This window comes from Tiliqua scincoides, chromosome 3 (genome assembly GCF_035046505.1).
Source record: "Tiliqua scincoides isolate rTilSci1 chromosome 3, rTilSci1.hap2, whole genome shotgun sequence".
In the NCBI taxonomy this organism is placed as follows: domain Eukaryota; kingdom Metazoa; phylum Chordata; class Lepidosauria; order Squamata; family Scincidae; genus Tiliqua; species Tiliqua scincoides.
This window is the reverse complement of record NC_089823.1, coordinates 79,334,775-79,352,778: the sequence shown is the minus strand read 5'-3', so window position 1 is coordinate 79,352,778 and position 18,004 is coordinate 79,334,775. Positions and strand designations below refer to the sequence as shown.

The 18,004-nt window shown below is 40.4% G+C and overlaps 1 protein-coding gene across 3 annotated transcripts in view; it reads right to left on the bottom strand.

The window, feature by feature from the left end:
• AP1S2 (adaptor related protein complex 1 subunit sigma 2) overlaps nt 1-18,004 on the bottom strand; it is a 49,453-nt gene that overhangs the window by 12,316 nt on the left and 19,133 nt on the right. For 2 of the 3 annotated variants that reach the window (XM_066622462.1, XM_066622463.1), the window contains exons 3-5: nt 17,431-17,539; nt 15,513-15,650; nt 5,724-5,817 (exon numbers count right to left, since the gene is read on the bottom strand). In XM_066622462.1, coding sequence (XP_066478559.1) covers nt 5,773-5,817; nt 15,513-15,650; nt 17,431-17,539 — 292 coding nt within the window. In that variant the 3' untranslated portion in view covers nt 5,724-5,772. The remainder of the gene's footprint in view (nt 1-5,723; nt 5,818-15,512; nt 15,651-17,430; nt 17,540-18,004) is intronic. The other variant, XM_066622461.1, reaches the window with a different exon arrangement.

The following is an 18,004-nucleotide window of genomic DNA, read 5'->3' as shown; positions in this document are numbered from 1 at the left end:
GAGCAAGTCCGCCAGTTTAAATACTTGGATATTACATTTCACTATAGGCACTCATGGGCTTCACATCGCAGCTCAGTGCTTAACTTGGCTAAGCTTTCATCGTCAGCAATTGCACGATTTTATCATACCCGGGGCAACAGATATGTTCTGGCAGCCCTGGAGGTTTTCAAAGCCAAGACTGTTACCCAAGTTCTATATGGTGTTCTGGTCTGGTTCAAGGCACTAAATCTAGCTACAGAGCGTATTCAATCTATTTTCCTTAGGAAACTTTTAGGCATGCCAAGATGTGTTCCTTACTCTGTTTTATGCCTTGAGACAGGTCTTATCAGGTTGGACACAATGGCATGGCTAAGATTTGCAAAGTTTTGGCTTGGTATCCTTTTCAATGTGGTCAATGACAATCTGATGTTCCAACTGGTATCAGACTCGGTTCTGCCTTGTGGGATCACCATTTAACACACCAAGTTAAAAGCAATTGGTCTCGATATGGAGTGTCTGGGTATGTTGTGTCAAACAGCAGCATATAGAGTTGTCAGGGAGAGAATCATGGACATTGAATGTCAAGAGCTAATGAGTTTGGCCAACACCTCCTGCTCCCCATTGCACTTTCATGTACCCGTTCAGTTAGGCAGGATGCCATTTTATTTATCCCAGCTGTATAATCCGCAGTTAAGAAAAGCCTTCATGTTGGCAAGATGTAATGCCCTTCCTTCAGCCCTTCTATGGGGCCAGTTTAAAGGGATACCTCTTTCAACAAGGCTCTGTCCTTGTGATCTGAACCATCAGTTGAACATATCCTTTTGTTCTGTCCCTTGCATAAGACCCAGCATCAGAAACGTGGCCATCTTAGCGCGCTTCCGGGGATGGGCAGAGGCAGATGTGCTACAAGCACTTTTGTCAGTAGAGAAGGGAGAAACTCTCATCAACATCTTTTGTTTTGTCGACACAGTCATAAGTACGCAGGAAATGAGACTGGAAGCCTAGCCCTGTATGAGATCAGCTAATGGGGGCACTATTGACTATTGGATTTTTCCTGTGTGTAACATGCATTTATGGATTGTGGAGCCATCTTCTGATCCTATATAAATTTTGAATTTTATTCGTATATTGTTTTGATGTATATGTATATGCCAATAAAGGTTATAACAACTACAAAATTATGCAGAGGGTGGATAGAATAGATAGAAAGATGCTCTTTCCCTCTCACACAACACCAAAACCAGGGACATCCACTAAAATTGAGTGTTGGGAGAATTAGGACAGACAAAATAAAGTATTTCTTTACCTAGTGTGTAATTAGTCTGTGTAACTCCTTGTCACAGGAAGTAGTGATGGCATCTTGCCTAGATGCCTTTAAGATGGGATTGGACAAATTTCTGGAGGAAAAGTTCATCACGGGTTACAAGTCATGGTAGGTATGTGCAAGCTCCTGGTTTTAGAGGTAGGCTACCTCAGATTGCCAGATGCAGGGGAGGGCATCAGGATGCAGGTTGTGTCTTCTTGTCTTGTGAGCTCCCTGAAGCATTTGGTGGGCCACTGTGAGATACAGGAAGCTGGGCTAGATGGGCCTTTGGCCTGATCCAGTGGGGCTCTTCTTATGTTCTTAATACTGAAGAGCCCCAAACACTGTAACTGTTCCTTGTAAGGGAGGTGGTCTCAGTCGGCTAAATAGTTATGGTTGCTCTCTTTTTGCATCTTTTCCAGTTCTACTATATCAATTTTGTGAACTGGTTTTTGCATTACATAGATAAGTTTCCTGAAGCATGCTTGTTAATTGGTTGTTCTAACAACCAAGATGTATACTTTAAAAGGTAGAGCCTTTATACAACCTAATTCAAAACCTTTGGACATACATCTGCTGCTGAATCCAGCTAATGTGATACACATTTTCTTCCCATGTCAATAGAAAAGGTAAACCTGGAAGGTCTAACTCTCTCATCCAAATCAATGAATTTAAGAAATGATTCACAGCCGAATTCTGCTTATAGTTCATGTCTTTTTCACTCACATGTATCTGTCTAAAAATAAGTTGGGCAATTGTGAAGTTAATAGATTTCTCTTGGCTCTCTGTGGACATACAAAACCACACAGAATGTCACTTACTTGAAAACTAAAAGGCCCAGTCCTATACAGTGCGCACCGGCTTGCTGCTGGCACGCACTGTTGCAAATGTGCCATAAGGCATGTTTGCAGGTCCTAGCACTGGTGGAGTACTGATGATAGCTCAGCACTCGCTGGCACTGGGCTGGTGCTGTGGAGTACTGGAGCTCCGCAGGGCAGCAGAGAGGTAGGTGGGAGTGTGGGGGAAGATGAGTTCCGGGGCGGGGGAGGTGGAGGGTGGGCGGGAAGAAGGAGGGAAGAGGAGTGCTGGGGGGAGGAAGCGGGATAGGAGGGAAGGAGCTGTGGAGTTTTGCTCCACTGGATCCTAAGCCTCAGTGTCAGGACGCCTGCCTGACACGGAAGCTATTACTTCTATGCCGACTTTTGGGTTGTCATTGAATCAAGTAGTCTATTACCTGGGGAGGAGGATAAAAGTTCCTTTCTCCTGAGGAGCAGATGGCGCTGCCCAGGTTGTGCTCAGGATGCAGCGGCAGCCATTTCTGGTGCCACTGCAGACCTGGGTGCCGGGCAGGATTGGGCTGTAAATGTCTAGAACCACCCAGAAGCAGAGAGTTCAACCCACATTACGGATGTTTAAGACCCACTGATTTCCACAGAAGGGAAAAGCATGAGCCTACTTTTCTCCCTGTGAAAGAAATGGGACTTAAACTTATTTGGACTTTAGTTGGCTTGAATCCTAAATACCCATGCTATTTTGGAAATCATAAAAATTCATAATGTGCCACAACACTCCATGACCTCTATCACATACAAAAGTCAATTTCAAGTGTCCTATTTTTCCTCCTATACTTTACTTAAAGTTTGCTTATCTAGATATACAGGTGGAGCCTCATTACTCGCAAGGCTTCTGTTCCTGGAACCCAAGTGAATACCAAATTTCATGTGGGACCAAGTCACGCGCAATTTCGGCTCTACTCAGCTCCTAACAAGACTGGAGTCTTCCTCTGGTCACGTCCAGAGCTGTTCTGAGGCCTGTGGAGGCTGCACGCAGCCTACACTGGCCTCAAAAAGGCCTCTGGAGGTCCAAGAAGGGTACTTACAGTTTTTGGGTGAAAACCGAAAGTGCCTCTCTAGAACTTCTGGAGGCCTTTCTGAGGCCTATGGAGGCCGTGTGCAGCCTCCATGGGCCTCAGAAAGGCCCCTGAAAGCCTCGGAGGCCACTTCTCTGGAGGCCCATGGAGGCCGTGTGCAGCCTCCACAGGCCTCAGTATGACCTCCAGAGGTCCTAGAGAGGCACTTCCGGTTTTCGGGCAAACCGGAAAACCTCTCTAGGACCTCCGGAGGCCATTGTGAGGCTTGTGCAGCCTCCACAGGCCTCAGAAGAGCCTCCGGAGGCAACTGGAGCACAGCTGCAGTCACCTCCGGAAAGCTCAGGTAGGGCCAAGTCTTGCTCCACGCAGGTCCTGGGGACCCGCGTTGAGTCAGATTTGCGGTTAAAATATCACAAATAAAGAGGCCCCACCTGTATTTGATAGGTCGGGCGTCCCCCATATATGTGGGAGATGTATTCCTGGCCTCACTGTGGATACAGGTGAACCGTCTCTCAGTGGCCTCCCCACGCCCATTGCCTTTGTTTATAGTTGAGCAAAGGAAACATGTATTTGCTTTAACCAGACACTATAAGCAGAAGGGAATGACTCAGCAAACATGCTTCTTACTTCCTTTTAACATTTGCTGAGACGTCCTCTCTATGCTACTCTAAGCTACTAAAGGAGAAGGACAGGACAACAAAGTGAGCCAAATTAGGTTCAGAAACAAAGTACTTTGGTTCAAGGATTTACACTGTAATCTATGCAAGTTCAGTGGGGCTTACTGTCCAGAAACTATGCAGAGGATTGTAACTATAGCCTTTTAAACTGTAACTGGAAAGAGGTAAACTGGTATACCCTTATATATTGGTATTGAGCATCCATATTACTAGAAATGTTGGAAAATGGTTCTACTTTTTCTCAGATTGTGATTTGAAAAAATGGAAAAAGGCAGAAAGCTGTGTTATGTGCTTTTATTCTAAGTTCGCATTTTTATTAATTTTAAATGCTTTAAAACTGTACTAGGTAGGTGATGTAGGTGATATTGTGTCAGCAAATGCAGCCACAGTATTATTTCTAAATGGAAAAGTAATCTATTTTAGATTAAAAAGTAATCTATTTAGATTTTCTATTCTGGAAAATATCCTAAACAGTGTGTTTTTATTCGGATATCTTAATCACCAAAATGTGGTGTTTTTATTATTAACAGTGTTTATGTCATTATCAACAAGAATAAATACGTCTACATATTACCAGTGACGTGCAATCAGGGTAGATAAGGGTAGGCAGAGCCTTGCCTGAACCAGGAAGAAAAAATAAAAGAATCCAATGTTTAAAAAAACAAAACCTTTTGCCTTTCCCAAGCTGCTTCTCTCTGTGGCAGCACACAGTCCTTTTAAATCAGCACACACACAAATATGGAGGGAACAAGAAGAGCTGCCAATCAGTTCAATCCCTATGGTGGCTTGCAAGGGACAAAACAGGCAAGGATGCCTGTGGAACCAAGGAGAGCTACCTTTGTTTGCCCAGTAAGAAAAAAGACAGTGCTTGCGTCATTCGTCCCTGGGGAGGCAGCAGGAAGTCTTGCCTGCAGCAGGTTAAGCGGGAATCATGGATGTCTTCCAATTTAAAAAAAGTAGGGCGGCTGGCTAGCCAATAAAAAAATAGCAGGCTCTGGGGAGGAAGCTGAAAGAGTTGCTCCTCTTCTGTTTAAAAAAAAAATCCAGTGGAAAAAAAGCAGGGAGGAGTCTGCACAATGAACTGGCTCTCCAGAGTACCAGGAGTGACCATTTTCTTCAGGAGCCCTGTGCTGAGCTCTCCCCAGTTCCAAGTGGGGGAAGAAGAGGTGAGTTTTAAAAAAATTGAGGGGGTGGGAGAGATGCTCCGGAGACTGAGCTTTATTTTTGGGTGCGGGGAAGAGAGTGTGTTCCAGAGACTGAGCTTAAGGGGGGGAGGGAGGAGTGAATGTGTGTGCCTCCCCTGGCCTGGATCTCACTGCACGTCACTGCATATTACACACTATCTAGAGTTTTTTTTTTCTTTAAACACAAACTTACCTTTTTTTGTGTAGCACTGCACAAAGTTCCTTACAAAAATATGTTGCAATGCACTATATACAAAAGTTAAGTTTGTCCTATCATGAAGCATCTGGTGTTAACTGATGTAAATGTGACAGAATCACGTCTGTATACGGCCTATGTTCCTTTTCTAGCAGACATAATGAATTCCAGGAAATACTGAAATGCTTTTTTATAATCAAGGTTAAACATCTGCCTATTAATTGGCTTTGAGAATTGTCTAAATTCTATTAACACCTGAAAAGTTAACACCACCAGAACAAAAATCATACATAACACACTTCAAACTGATGCTGTTAGTAAGAAAAGGAAAACAAGAAAGCACCCAAAACACACTTCAATACGGTCATGCAAATGTTGCAGAGGGTTAAGCCCATCACAGGTCACTTTTCTGCTTTCATTTTCCTTGTCAAGCAAGGGCTTCATTACACGTGCAAAACTCTCTGCAAAGCACCCATGTAATCCATGCCACCAAAATGTTAAATTTGGTAGTTACCAATCGTACGGATGGGGATCAAAAGGCTAAGGCCTTAGATTGCTCTTAATCATAAGATATCCTCAGACAAACCTCCCCAGTCTTCATTCTGGCTCTACAAACAAAATCAAGCACAATTGAAAATTTGATATTCTGTAATTTAACAACAACATTTACAGCTAGTTTTAAATCCACATTCATACAAACTTATTACATATGATGCGGACTGTTAAGGCTCTTAGACAAGTGGCTTCATTACATTGGCTAAAAAAGTCAATGTTATCAAGGAGAAAGCTAACAAAAATGCGATGAAGACACAAACTCCAATGAACTTTAGATGAAACATGGACAACTCGACATACACATTTTTGCCTTTTATGAAAATGCTCAGGTTCTAGGTTAGGGCTGTTCAGGATACAAAGTGATCATTTCCAGGGGTCAAACTAAATGTGGGGGGGGTGGTGGTGGTGGTAACAGACTCATGAAAGTATCTGCTCCATTCATTTATAAAATGGGGATGGGAGTCTAACAGAACTGTATAAGGAACCCATATGAGAGGGGAACTGAACCATTGACTATTGCTCTAGCTACTGTTCTGTTCCTGGCTTTGGTATTGGATGTGAGCTAGAAATAAAGAGCAGCTGAAGCAACAGACAATGTAGTAAAGTAACGGGAGGATAAAGTTCAGTGACTCTCTCTCACATCCACTGTTAAGAGTCCCTATTCCTACTTTATATGCGAACAGATGACTAGCAACTCCCATAGCTGGTTAAGCTAGATTACATTAATTCAGGTCTTCCCCTTACTATTAGCTTGGTACAACATCTGCCACAGTTTTGTTTTGAAAAGGATCAGCCAAGTGAAACTGAACTAACAGATCTTTAAGTGCCGTATTTTGAAGGCATTTTTCTCAGCAAATCCATCTCTAAGGTCTTTTTCCTTAAGATTTCAGAACTCCTTATACTGTACATTTAACTTTCAATGGCGCAGTTATAACATACACCATTCTTGAAATATTTCGTTTTGTGCAAGAGAAAAATATTCCTTAAAACTGTAAAGGACTATCACCTAAAACATGAATAAAAGACAATGGAGAATAAGGCACAGTCATTCTGTATTCCTGCTGCCATACAATACCTCATAGAGGTACTCTTAATGTAGAGGTCAAAGCACTAACAGAATGGTGATTGTTATCTAACTCAAAGCAGAAGTTTTGTAGAGAGAGTGTTTTTTACTACAGAAATGCAGGTATTATGCAAACTTCAAAAGTTAACATCTTTCTCAGAACCAAGCATACCCTGGCCCTCACTTTGCTCAGATTTAAATAATTTTAGGCGTATGCATAACACTTATATTAGGGAAACAACACATTCCGGTAACACGAGAATGTAGAAATCACAGGGGGCCCCTAGAATGACAAGGAAAGAACTACACTAATAAGCACGCACACCAGCCACTGAGAGTAGCCTTGTTTTTTTCCTATGTGAACTTGACACTCCCACATTTCTACAATCTTGCATTAGAGTAGCTTGAGATGGCTACAGGAGTGCCATGTTGCCATCCCTCTAGAACAGCCATGAGAACTCTTGTCACAAACATGGTTCAGAGCCCACTTCACTTCCTTAGTAAGCTAGCAACAAGTAAAGGGGGGGAAATATAAAGTGTGCTGAACAAAGGAAGCCTGCATTGTTAACTATCCTGTCCTTAAGGGCTTAACAAGCTAACTGGTAGCAGATTTAAAAACCTGGGTCACAACCAAAATGCAGTGGGGAGGAATACAATTTGGAGAGGAAAAGTAGTGACAGGACAGTGGTCAATTCTTCCCTTGACCTCTGCTTCTGCATCCCATTCCTCCAGCTATCCTGGAAACCCCAGCTGGGGGAAAAATTAGGTCAGTGCAGCAAAACATTGGCTACTGACATAAGGATTAAGCACTCCTCTAATGGCTTCTCTTCTAAACCACAATCTCTCGTGCTTTTCAGCTTTTAGTTTAGTTATCAGCCCATTACCCTATTCTGGATTAGGCTTATTTTGCTCACATAACATCAAGTCCTGCTGGCCCAAAAAAGGGAAAGCCATTGGTATTTAAAAGAGAGCTGGGTTAAAGGGGTGTCTGGACTGGAGCCCGGATTCATAAAACATGCAAGTACTTCTTTCACTACAATTATAATTTGTTAAAATAGGTATATCACTGAAAGACTGAAACTGCCTCTTTCACAAGTGGACATTATATATCTACTACAGAACAAGAAGGTAAAGACACTTGCAAACAATGAACCAATTTAACAAACATTATAGTGAAATAGTACTTGTCTATCAGAACATACTTTTAACTATTTGGAAATTTGCCATTAAAAAGTTCCCACTAGGCACCCAATTATTTTTTGTTAGTTAAATTATATTACAGACTTTTACTTAAACTTCTCTGTGAGTAAGCAAGGCAATAAAGGAATACTAAATATATGCAACTGAATAAGAGCATTTGCTATTAGTCTTGGAGGATTGGTTTTCATTTTTGTTCTTGCGCTTCAGCACTTAAGCTTATCAAACTGAACAGAAAAACCATCCTCCAGGATTAGGCTATTAAGTGGGAAGACATTATGGAAAATACATAGCACTAGCTTCAGTCAAAGGCAGGGTAAATAATGGCCCAGTCTTGCCCAGAATACTGGGCATAAAGAAAAAAAAAATTGGGCATGAAGAAAAAAACGGATAAAAACATACATTATAGAAAGCTGTCATGTGCTTACTGGGCAGCAACAACCACAGATTACAACAAAAATAATTAAGGAACAACAATATTTAAGGAAAATACTAACGTAGTTCAGGGACCAGCATTTAAATAATATGTACCATACAGAAAGAGCTGTTTGTCAGCTTTTTTTTTTAAAGAAATCTCAAGGGAAAAGATGACTGTATTTTTTACTTTATTGTTTCAAAGACATTGTTACACTCTTATGTAGCAGCACAGATCCCCACTGTAGTAAAAAAACCACAGTATATTCATGTCATACATTACAAATAGGTTAATTTTTTAAAAGCTATATACCAAGTAGACAGTGTAGAGGAGAAACAAAGCCACAACTGAAATAGTGCATTTACTTTGCATGCAGAAGTTCCCAAGCTCAGTCCTAGGCATCTTAGGTAGAGAAAGGAAAGATCCCAGGAGAGCCGCTGACAATCAGCAAAAATGACATTGAGACAAACAGAACAGTGGCTTGACTCAAGGAAACTCTTTTTGGCTCAACTACTATAGTGAGCTTAACAAATTAGTAAGAGTCACTTATAGGCACCACAATTCAAGACTAACAGAGATGAAATATACTTGGAAATATTTACAGACCACTGAAGAACCATAAAAGAGAATAGCAAAGTTACACAAAGTCCTTAAAGGAATTAAGAGAACTCAAAGATTGTGGCAGAGGGCAGGATTAACTAGAATTCCCCCCCCCCCCAAAAAAAAAACTTATTGAAGAGGTGTAATTCATAAAATGCTCTTCCTGTGGAAATCTCAGACTTTCAATGGGTTTCACATGGAAACAGGAATCGAATCACACTAGGCAAAATACATAGCTAGAACCTTTTTCTGAAAGGATTTAAAAGATAACTACATAAATCATCTAGTACTAACTTCTGTTAACCTTAGATTTTTAATCTGACAGGCTATTTTAACTATAATAAAATTAAATGAATGAATAATCAAAGTGCCAATGTTCCATATTAGTACTGTGAAATTAGCCAATTCCAGGCAAGTAATGTTACTAAGATACAAATAGAAAAAGAAACTTTAGCATACTACAGTTTAGAGTCGGTGCTATTATCAAATTAGTAATTCCTGTGAAATTAATTTCCTATGAAAGTTTCCTGTGAAAACTGTCACAGTTTGAGAAACCTAGTCTTCAGAATAAAATTACCGTATTTCAGCTGAAAAACAAAAGCACACTGTTTCTTTAATATCTTGGATTCCTTACAAAATACAAGCAGCCAGAAATCCAGCTGCAGAATAACTCAATAATGTAGACTATCAGAGCAGCGCAATCCAGAATGCCACCAGATGCCATATGAGGCCCAGTGCCTTTGCACTTAAAAACAAAACCAAAACAAACCTTTACCATGCTTCTTGTGCACTGCCATGAAACCCAAAGTGTGAAACTTCAGCCTTTCACCGCAGTGCAAAGCGCATGGAAGTAACACACGGTAGCCCTTGTCCCCAAACTGTAGCCCATATGTGAAAGCCTGCACTGCTAAAGCATAGCAACACACAATGTAAAAGCTGCTTGGTTTTAATAAAGAATCCTTTTTACTAGTCTGACTAAAGCTGCTTGAGCTTCAAAGGATGTAGCTCAAGAGATAGCAGGTATCAGTTTCGGGCAGCTACTTGAGAGATGGGCCTCACATCACTGATTTAGAGCAAAAGCACATATATGCAATATAGGGACAAAGTAACCTCTAACCCACATATAAGGGGACATGATAATCATAGAAGAAGGCCAAAGGGAACCAAAACTGCTTGATTTTAGTAAAACTGTTAAAAGAAGTTTAAAAGCCTTTGCTTTGCAGAGGTTTGTAGAGGGCCCCACAGTGCTTTACTAACACATAGAAAAGGAATGCAGAGGAGATAAGATAGGCCGCTCGAAACTGGCCATCCTAATGAGGGATGAGTAAGTTCTGCCAAGAAATTATCTTATGAAGTCATATGAACTAATGTCGGCCTTCACACCTGTCTTTAAGTATTTGTGTTATATTGCTCTATTTAATGATGTTACCTGTCAAACAATCTGTATAATTGGCCTGATTTATTTGAATGAAATTCAACACTGGGTAAATGAAATTATAGTGCACCCTGCTGGGATTTAGAAACTTTTGTACTTTTCTAGGTTTTAAGGTGAAACCCCACCTGTATGTAAATCAGAGTCAATCAATTGTTTTGCCCACCTGTTGCCCACCTATTTCCTATGTTTAATGCAAATTATATTTTATCTGTACCCTATTAGGTGTTTGCCCCATCTATGATGTAAAATTTCAGCCAATGAATTGTCTAGATTTGAGGACAAAGGACGGCAAATTGTATAAATGTCCAAATCTCCATTAGGGAGAGGTCCATGCTTTGAGACAGGAGTCCCGTGGACCAAATGCATGCAATTCAAATAAAAGCCTGTGAACCTTCACTCCTGAGTACCGAGTTATTCTTGAGTTGCGTTTTCAACCTTGTAACAGAAGGATGGGAACAATCTGCATGGCACTCAAGTTGAGTGTGAAACAAAGCAACAAAGATCGACTCTCTGTGTCCTGACAATTGCAAAAAGGCTTATATTTCAATCCTGGAAGGACAAATGGCTGCCCACTATCGCCCAATGTAGGGAAGATCTCCTGGCACTATCTATTTTTGAATCTGTTGCATACAGAAGACAATTTTGTGTTGAAAAATGTTTTATATTTGGAAATGTTTTTTAGATATTTTTGTATAGTTTTTTTCCCTGTAACATTTTTCCTTCACTTGTGTTGTTTCACATTTTTTCTTTCCTTATAGATAACAATATGCACTAAAATTGTATCTTTTGTATTATTTTATTCACGAATAAAAGGAAAAAATTTTTTAAAAAGTTGAATGTGGATTGGTGGCAGGTTCAAGGAAGACAGCAGTGGCAGGCTTGGGGTGAAGAACACCCTTCATCCACTGCCGACCGCTTACCATCTGCCACCAATGCGACCCACTTCAGGTGGCTGCATGGATGGGCCAACTATCATTTGAAACCACATGTAAAAGTAATAGTATATACCAAATTATTTCCAAAGCAATTCTCCAGAATTTGTACAACTCACACGGTGGGGGAAAAAATAGCTACCAGCACCCAGCCAGTTGCTTATTGCCTGTTACCCACAAATCTGCAGATATAGGCAGGCTCAGCAATAGGGTACTTTAGCCTACATTGGGGTCTTACAGATAGGGCAGGGGAGGGAATGCAGTCTGTAAGCTTTCAGAGAAATGGAGACAAACTGTGGTCAACAAAGAGTCACTCCAGCTGCCTGCAGCCAGACTTCAGAAGTGGCTCTGTAGCAGTGTTTCCCAACCAGCGGTACTTGTACCACCAGTGATACTTGAGGTAGTACATGGTGGTATTCATGGGAGCCCCAGAGACAAGCTACGCAACGCAACAAGCAGCAGTAGGAGGCTCAGTTTGGCAGGCAAATCTCCAGTGTGAGTTTTTTGTGTGCTCGAAAATGCCCTCCCATCCACCCTGAGCTTCTTACCAGTTTGTCGCATCACGTCTGGAATCTCAATCTGGAAGTAACTGGTGATGACATCATCACAAATTACTTCCAGTGGTACTTCTCATAGGTGGACCATGTAAAGTGGTACAGCGGAGGACAAATGTTGAAAAACGCTGCTGTAAAGCAATATGGGGGAAATTCTGTTTCTTTACTTTTCTACAAAAATTTGTCAGTGCTTTTCTTCAAGACATATTAATCAGGATATTCTTTATTCCTTGGAACCAAGTTTAGTCAATGAAAGATATTTCTCCCCCTTAATTAAGCATAAAAGGGTTACATCAGATGAGAAACGCAACAGTACAGAATCATGAGGGGAAAAAATGCCCTAAGATGCAGTCATCATCTAACGTGGATGGCAACTAAGAGATCGTTTATCCTGTTCACCATCTTTAAGCTTCTGCACGTTGTGTCTCATTACAAATTTCTCAAAAGCGTCTTGTACAGTATGAACTCATATTAGTGTTAAAATTAAATTCAGTATTCCTATGTGATCAGGCTGCATGGGAAATGATTCCACTTAGTCTTCTTCCCAATACCTAAGCATCTTACAAATAAACAATCACAATATTCACTGTGAGGTGGGAAGAGTGCTGAGAAGACTACACTATTTCAATGAATACATATTTGGATGCCCTGTTAGACACAGCAGCAGTCTTCAATTGGTGGGTTGGGATCTGGAAGTGGGTCATGACAAGCTCAGGTGAGTTGCAGCAGTGCTACTTCCACCATTTTGTTTTGAAGATCTTGACTGCATGGCTTGAGCAGTAGCCAGGGCTAGGGTTCTAGATGAGGCAACTCTCAACCTTTGGCTTTCAAGGTGTTGCTCTGACCAAGCATCCCGCCTCCCACCACCTTCAGCAGTTCCTCAGTTTGCCCTACCCAACATTACCAGTCATGTTTTATACATTATTTTTCATTATGCCCTCATAATCATGAAGACTAATCATGAAGACTAAGTTCTTGACTACTTTCCTGAAGTATTTATATGCAACTATGGGCACTGCTCCTTATAAAATTTAAGTCAGGTGGTCCAAACACCATACCTACTAAAGAGGTGTGCAAGGCCACAGACTCAGGAGAAGGAGATAAGACTAAAAACTTTTGATGCAATACTGATCTTGTTGGAACAGTCTTTTAACTATTGTGATGCCATCCTGTTTGCCCAACTGGCTTTATCAAGGACAAAAAATGAACATGCTGATCAATCTGAGGGTCAGGAAAAGTGAGGAGACAAGGAACATACTCCACACAGACCACATCCCCAAATAACTGATCAATCAACCATGATCCCAGGAACACAACAGATAGATTGGTTCGGGTCCTTCCGCCAGCCTTGCCTCAACCAGCACGTACACATCCCCCAAGACTTCCCTTCCCCAAGAGCCTACCCAAGTGGTTTTTGTGATCTAAATAGGAGGCAAAGACCACATGCATCCTTGCATCATTCTTTGGTCTCCATAACACCCAACAGAATCTAGCACCAAGGCTTGGTAACTTGTGTTCAAGAAGGTGGCTATAATTGCGCTTTAAACTTTTGCTTGCTCTCTCTTTTCTACCAATCATCTCTCCCCCTGTTTTTTTCCTCCTTCTTGGTCTTGAGCTTAGGTACTGAGATTGACCGAGTAAGATTCCCTTGGATTCCTTCCTGGAATGTTTTCCCTTTTTCCCCACTCTCTCATTATACAAAATACACACTGCAGACATTCATCCACCATAAGTCAAGCACACATACATATATGTTAGGATTACAATGTTTTCAATGTCTTTCTTCTTTTACAATAAATCTCTAGTTATTTAATTGGAAGGTCTCCCTCTCTCTAAGTCTGTTCTTTAAAAGGAGGGGTTCCCTCTTTCTTTATAGTTAAAGATTCCATATCAGAAAGATGTTTCATTGTGCCTTTGCTATTTTTTCCTTAAAAGGGGCAGAACTGATCACTCCTTATCCTACTCCAGGGAAACATTTATTAAATAATTCCCTATTCAGCTCCTCTGTTAACACCCCTTCTACCTGCCCTTCCCTGGCATCATTCTCCATCAATTCTGCCTTGCCTCATTTCCTTTTTTTCTTATGTTATGACATTATTAATATGCCACTCTCTGCTACTCTTTTGTAAGTGGACAAGGAGAAAAGAAGGGGCAGAATGACACAGTACTAACACATACAGACTGGTAATCAACAGCAGGAAAAGAAGAGAAACTGTAGCTGCACATTCATTCCATCCATGTTGCCTGTTAGGTGCGTTGCAGGTTAGGAATTGAGGTGGGTCCCAGCTCTTGACAAGCTGAAGGCCGCTGAATGACAGGAAGGATTGGAGTTGTTTGCTGCTTTAAAGGCCTCACTAATGGATGCTGGATAGCTAACTGAAGTATAGATTCAAACACAACATTAACTAAACAGATCAAAAACACACACCTTAGAATATAATCCACGTAATCTTTACAAGACTAAGGGCACAATCCTAACCCACTTTCCAGCACTGACATAAGGGCAACGCAGATGCAAGGTAAGGGGACAAACATTCCCTTATCTTGAGGAGGCTACTGTGAGTGCCAGACAATGCAGGATGCAGGACACATACCATTGGCACAGCTATGCCAGTGCTGGAAAGTGGGTTAGGATCTGGGCCTAAGCCACAAAAATTTGCACTTGCATGGCTGCTAGAAGACACTGTCTTAAGCCATGTATCTTTTGTCAATGTGTAGAAACTCTTCATGCTCATAGGTTACAGTCACATTTCAAAATATATAGATTACCAAGTTAATAGTTCAAAATTATAGCTGCCAAGAATTGCAAACTTGCTGTGAAAATTATTTCAGGAATTTTATTTTCCTCAACAAAATCTGTTTTCAAGTGTTGCATCTAACCAAACTGATGGTTTAATTGGTTTACTAAAGCCAGCCAAGAACATCAATATTTATGTATTTTGTTAGCAGCCAATAGATTAGGGGCTGAAACATCACCTATTTACTATATTTCTAAGGCTATTATAACTATGTTCTAAATACCTAGTCCACATCTACTTAAGATAGCTACAGTGTTAAAGGTCTTTAAAATATTTAATTTTAACTATACCTGAAAGTGTCTCAAAGAAGAGAGTCTACCTTCTGGATTTCAGCAATGAGACAGTAAAGAGGTATACAAGCATCAGGTATGACAAAAATTAGTTATTCAGTTAATACAAAAAATATGAATAGAAATTAAAATCGAATAAAGACAAATGCTTATAAAACACACACACAGGACAGTAGCTGCATGTCTAGCAACACCTACAAAGAAACTATGAAAAGAAGCCTTTTTTTAAAAAAACAAAACAGCAGTACTACTGCTCTGCACAGATCACACACAATGTAGTGACTTTTCACGAACATAACAAGAAATGGACAATGCTGTATTAAGAGGGAGAATATTAAATACAGACTACATGCTAGACATGCTGAAAAGCTTTATCTACAACTTTGTAGAAAAGTTTTCTAAGCTTTTCTTGGACAGAGCACAGCATGCCAGTGTGCTTTGGCAAAGAAATAAAGTTTGCTTACCTCCTGTAATAGATCTGCCTGTTCAATGGCTTTAAGAACATTTTTCTTTGAAGTCTCCTGAACTTCTCCTCCCAAAAGAAATTCATCCAAAATAAAATAAGCCTTCTCAAAATTGAAGATGATATCAAGTTCACATACCTAAAAACATAAAAGGTGAAAGGTTAAGATTCAGTATCCTTGTCTAGAATACTGGGCATAAAGAAAAAAAAAATTGGGCATGAAGAAAAAACGGATAAAAACATACATTATAGAAAGCTGTCATGTGCTTACTGGGCAGCAACAACCACAGATTACAACAAAAATAATTAAGGAACAACAATATTTAAGGAAAATATTAACGTAGTTCAGGGACCAGCATTTAAATAATATGTACCATACAGAAAGAGCTGTTTGTCAGCTTTTGGCATGTTCTTAAGCAATGACTGGTATAATATATACTAAAACTCTAAAGAAGTGGTTCTCAAACTGTGGGTCACAACCCAATTTTTGGTGGGTCACAAAATGTCAGATAAGGCTATGTGCATCAAGGGTTAATCAACCTGCTAATTGGGGGCAGGAGCACTACTGCCTAATCACCCTGGCACTCCTAAATCAGCAGCAGCCTAATGGCTCGCAAGGCCACCAGAATGGTCCCGATCCAATGAATGTGGAGCTCAACAAATGCTCCAGAAGATGGTCCCCTCCAACATAGTAAAGAGTATAAAAACAGAGGCTTGAGTGGTTGGTAAAGGGAAATACTTTTTTTTAGGCTTGTAAAGCTAGGTGGGTCCCAACAGAGTGTTGTTTTAAAAAGTGGGTCCCAGTACTAAAAGGTTTGAGAACCACTGCTCTAGATTGATTAGATTTTATTAAGGTTCCTAACAGATTGATTTACACAACATCTTGTGATCAGATAGAACAAAACATTGCAATTCACAAAATTCATTTTACCTATAGAATGTTGTGCATGCTGTAAAAGCACAGACAGCAAACCAATCTAGATTTTCATTATTCCTTTCTATATCACTTTTCAGTATGCAGAACACTTTTAAGATTCACCAAATGCACTGAATAATAATAACTAATAATAATAACTGGGTATTTATATACCGCCTTTCTGGTCATCGGATTACCCCTCTGACTTTATTCAAGGCGGTTTACATAGGTAGGCTGTTTCTAAACGAGAAGGGATTTTTACAATCATAGAAAGGTTCTTTCTTTCAAGAACCACACAATATTTCAGATAGTTCTTTCTTGGTCTGGTATCACTCTGGCCTCCAGTTGCCTCCCATGCAGGCTGACAAGCAGCTCCTACATCTCTCACATGAAGGGCAGCGAAAACGCTTCTTCGCTCACACCAAAGAGCAGATGGCTTCAGCTCGGCTTGTCAGCTGCTTCAAAGTCTCACCATTCACAGAGCTGCCGGCAGCCTCAAACTGGCGACCTTCCAATGTTATCTTTGTTCTAACGGAGGCTCTACCCTCTAGACCAGACCTACTGCCCTGACCTCCTGAATATGCCTAAGAAATAGGTTCTCTGAATTCTAGATCAGCAGTCTCCAAACTTTCCAATACAAGAACCACACTGTATATTTTACACATTTTTGTGGGCCAAAAAGAATCAATTTTATAAATGAATGAATGAAATTTAATCATCATCTGATTCAGAACAAAAGAGAAATGTGACAATTACAAAGAAACACTGCCATGCTTAAGGTCAGAAATGATACATACGGGGTAAAAACGTAAAAAATTAGCAGAAGTTCTGACAAAAAATGTTGCTGTGGGCCAGATAAAATCTTGCAGTGGGTCAGATGTGGCCCCTGGGCCTTGTTTAGCAACCCCTGTTCAATCTGAAAACAAATTGTTTTCTGTATATATAAAACCTGATTGAGTCCTGCATACAGACTTTAAAAGACTGGAAAAACACAGTAACTTACACTTCCAAAATATTTATCAAGCAATTCTACATAACGATGAATTATTTCCAAGGTTATTAGCTCATTATCCTGATCTTCAATGGCACAGCAGAAGTAGAGGCTTGCGTATCTGTAAGAAACATATGTTAATATTCTCAGTTAGGATTAATAAACACACACACCCCGACAATGACAGATTATTTTATGCAGAATGTATATTGTATTAAACTATGTGCAGACTTTATATTTAGAATATTATATTTAACTTATGGATATACTCTTCCTTCATTGTCCATCACTAACCCAATCCTGAAAACAACCCTTATAGCCAAAATCTGGATAACAAGTACAATTACATTAATTTAAATGAGAAAAATTTGAATTCATTCCAAGTTCACACAAAAACCACCCTAAATGCCTTATACCAATGGTTTCCAAACTGGTGAGTAGCAACCTACCAGCCAGAAAAGCACTTAGGTTTGGCACCTTAAGGGGCGGGGGCAGGGGAATTGCAGCAATGCAATCCCCAGGAATGTGCTGCTGTAGGGGAAAGGGGGGGATTTTCTGGCTTACCTGAAGATAGTGACACAGTCAA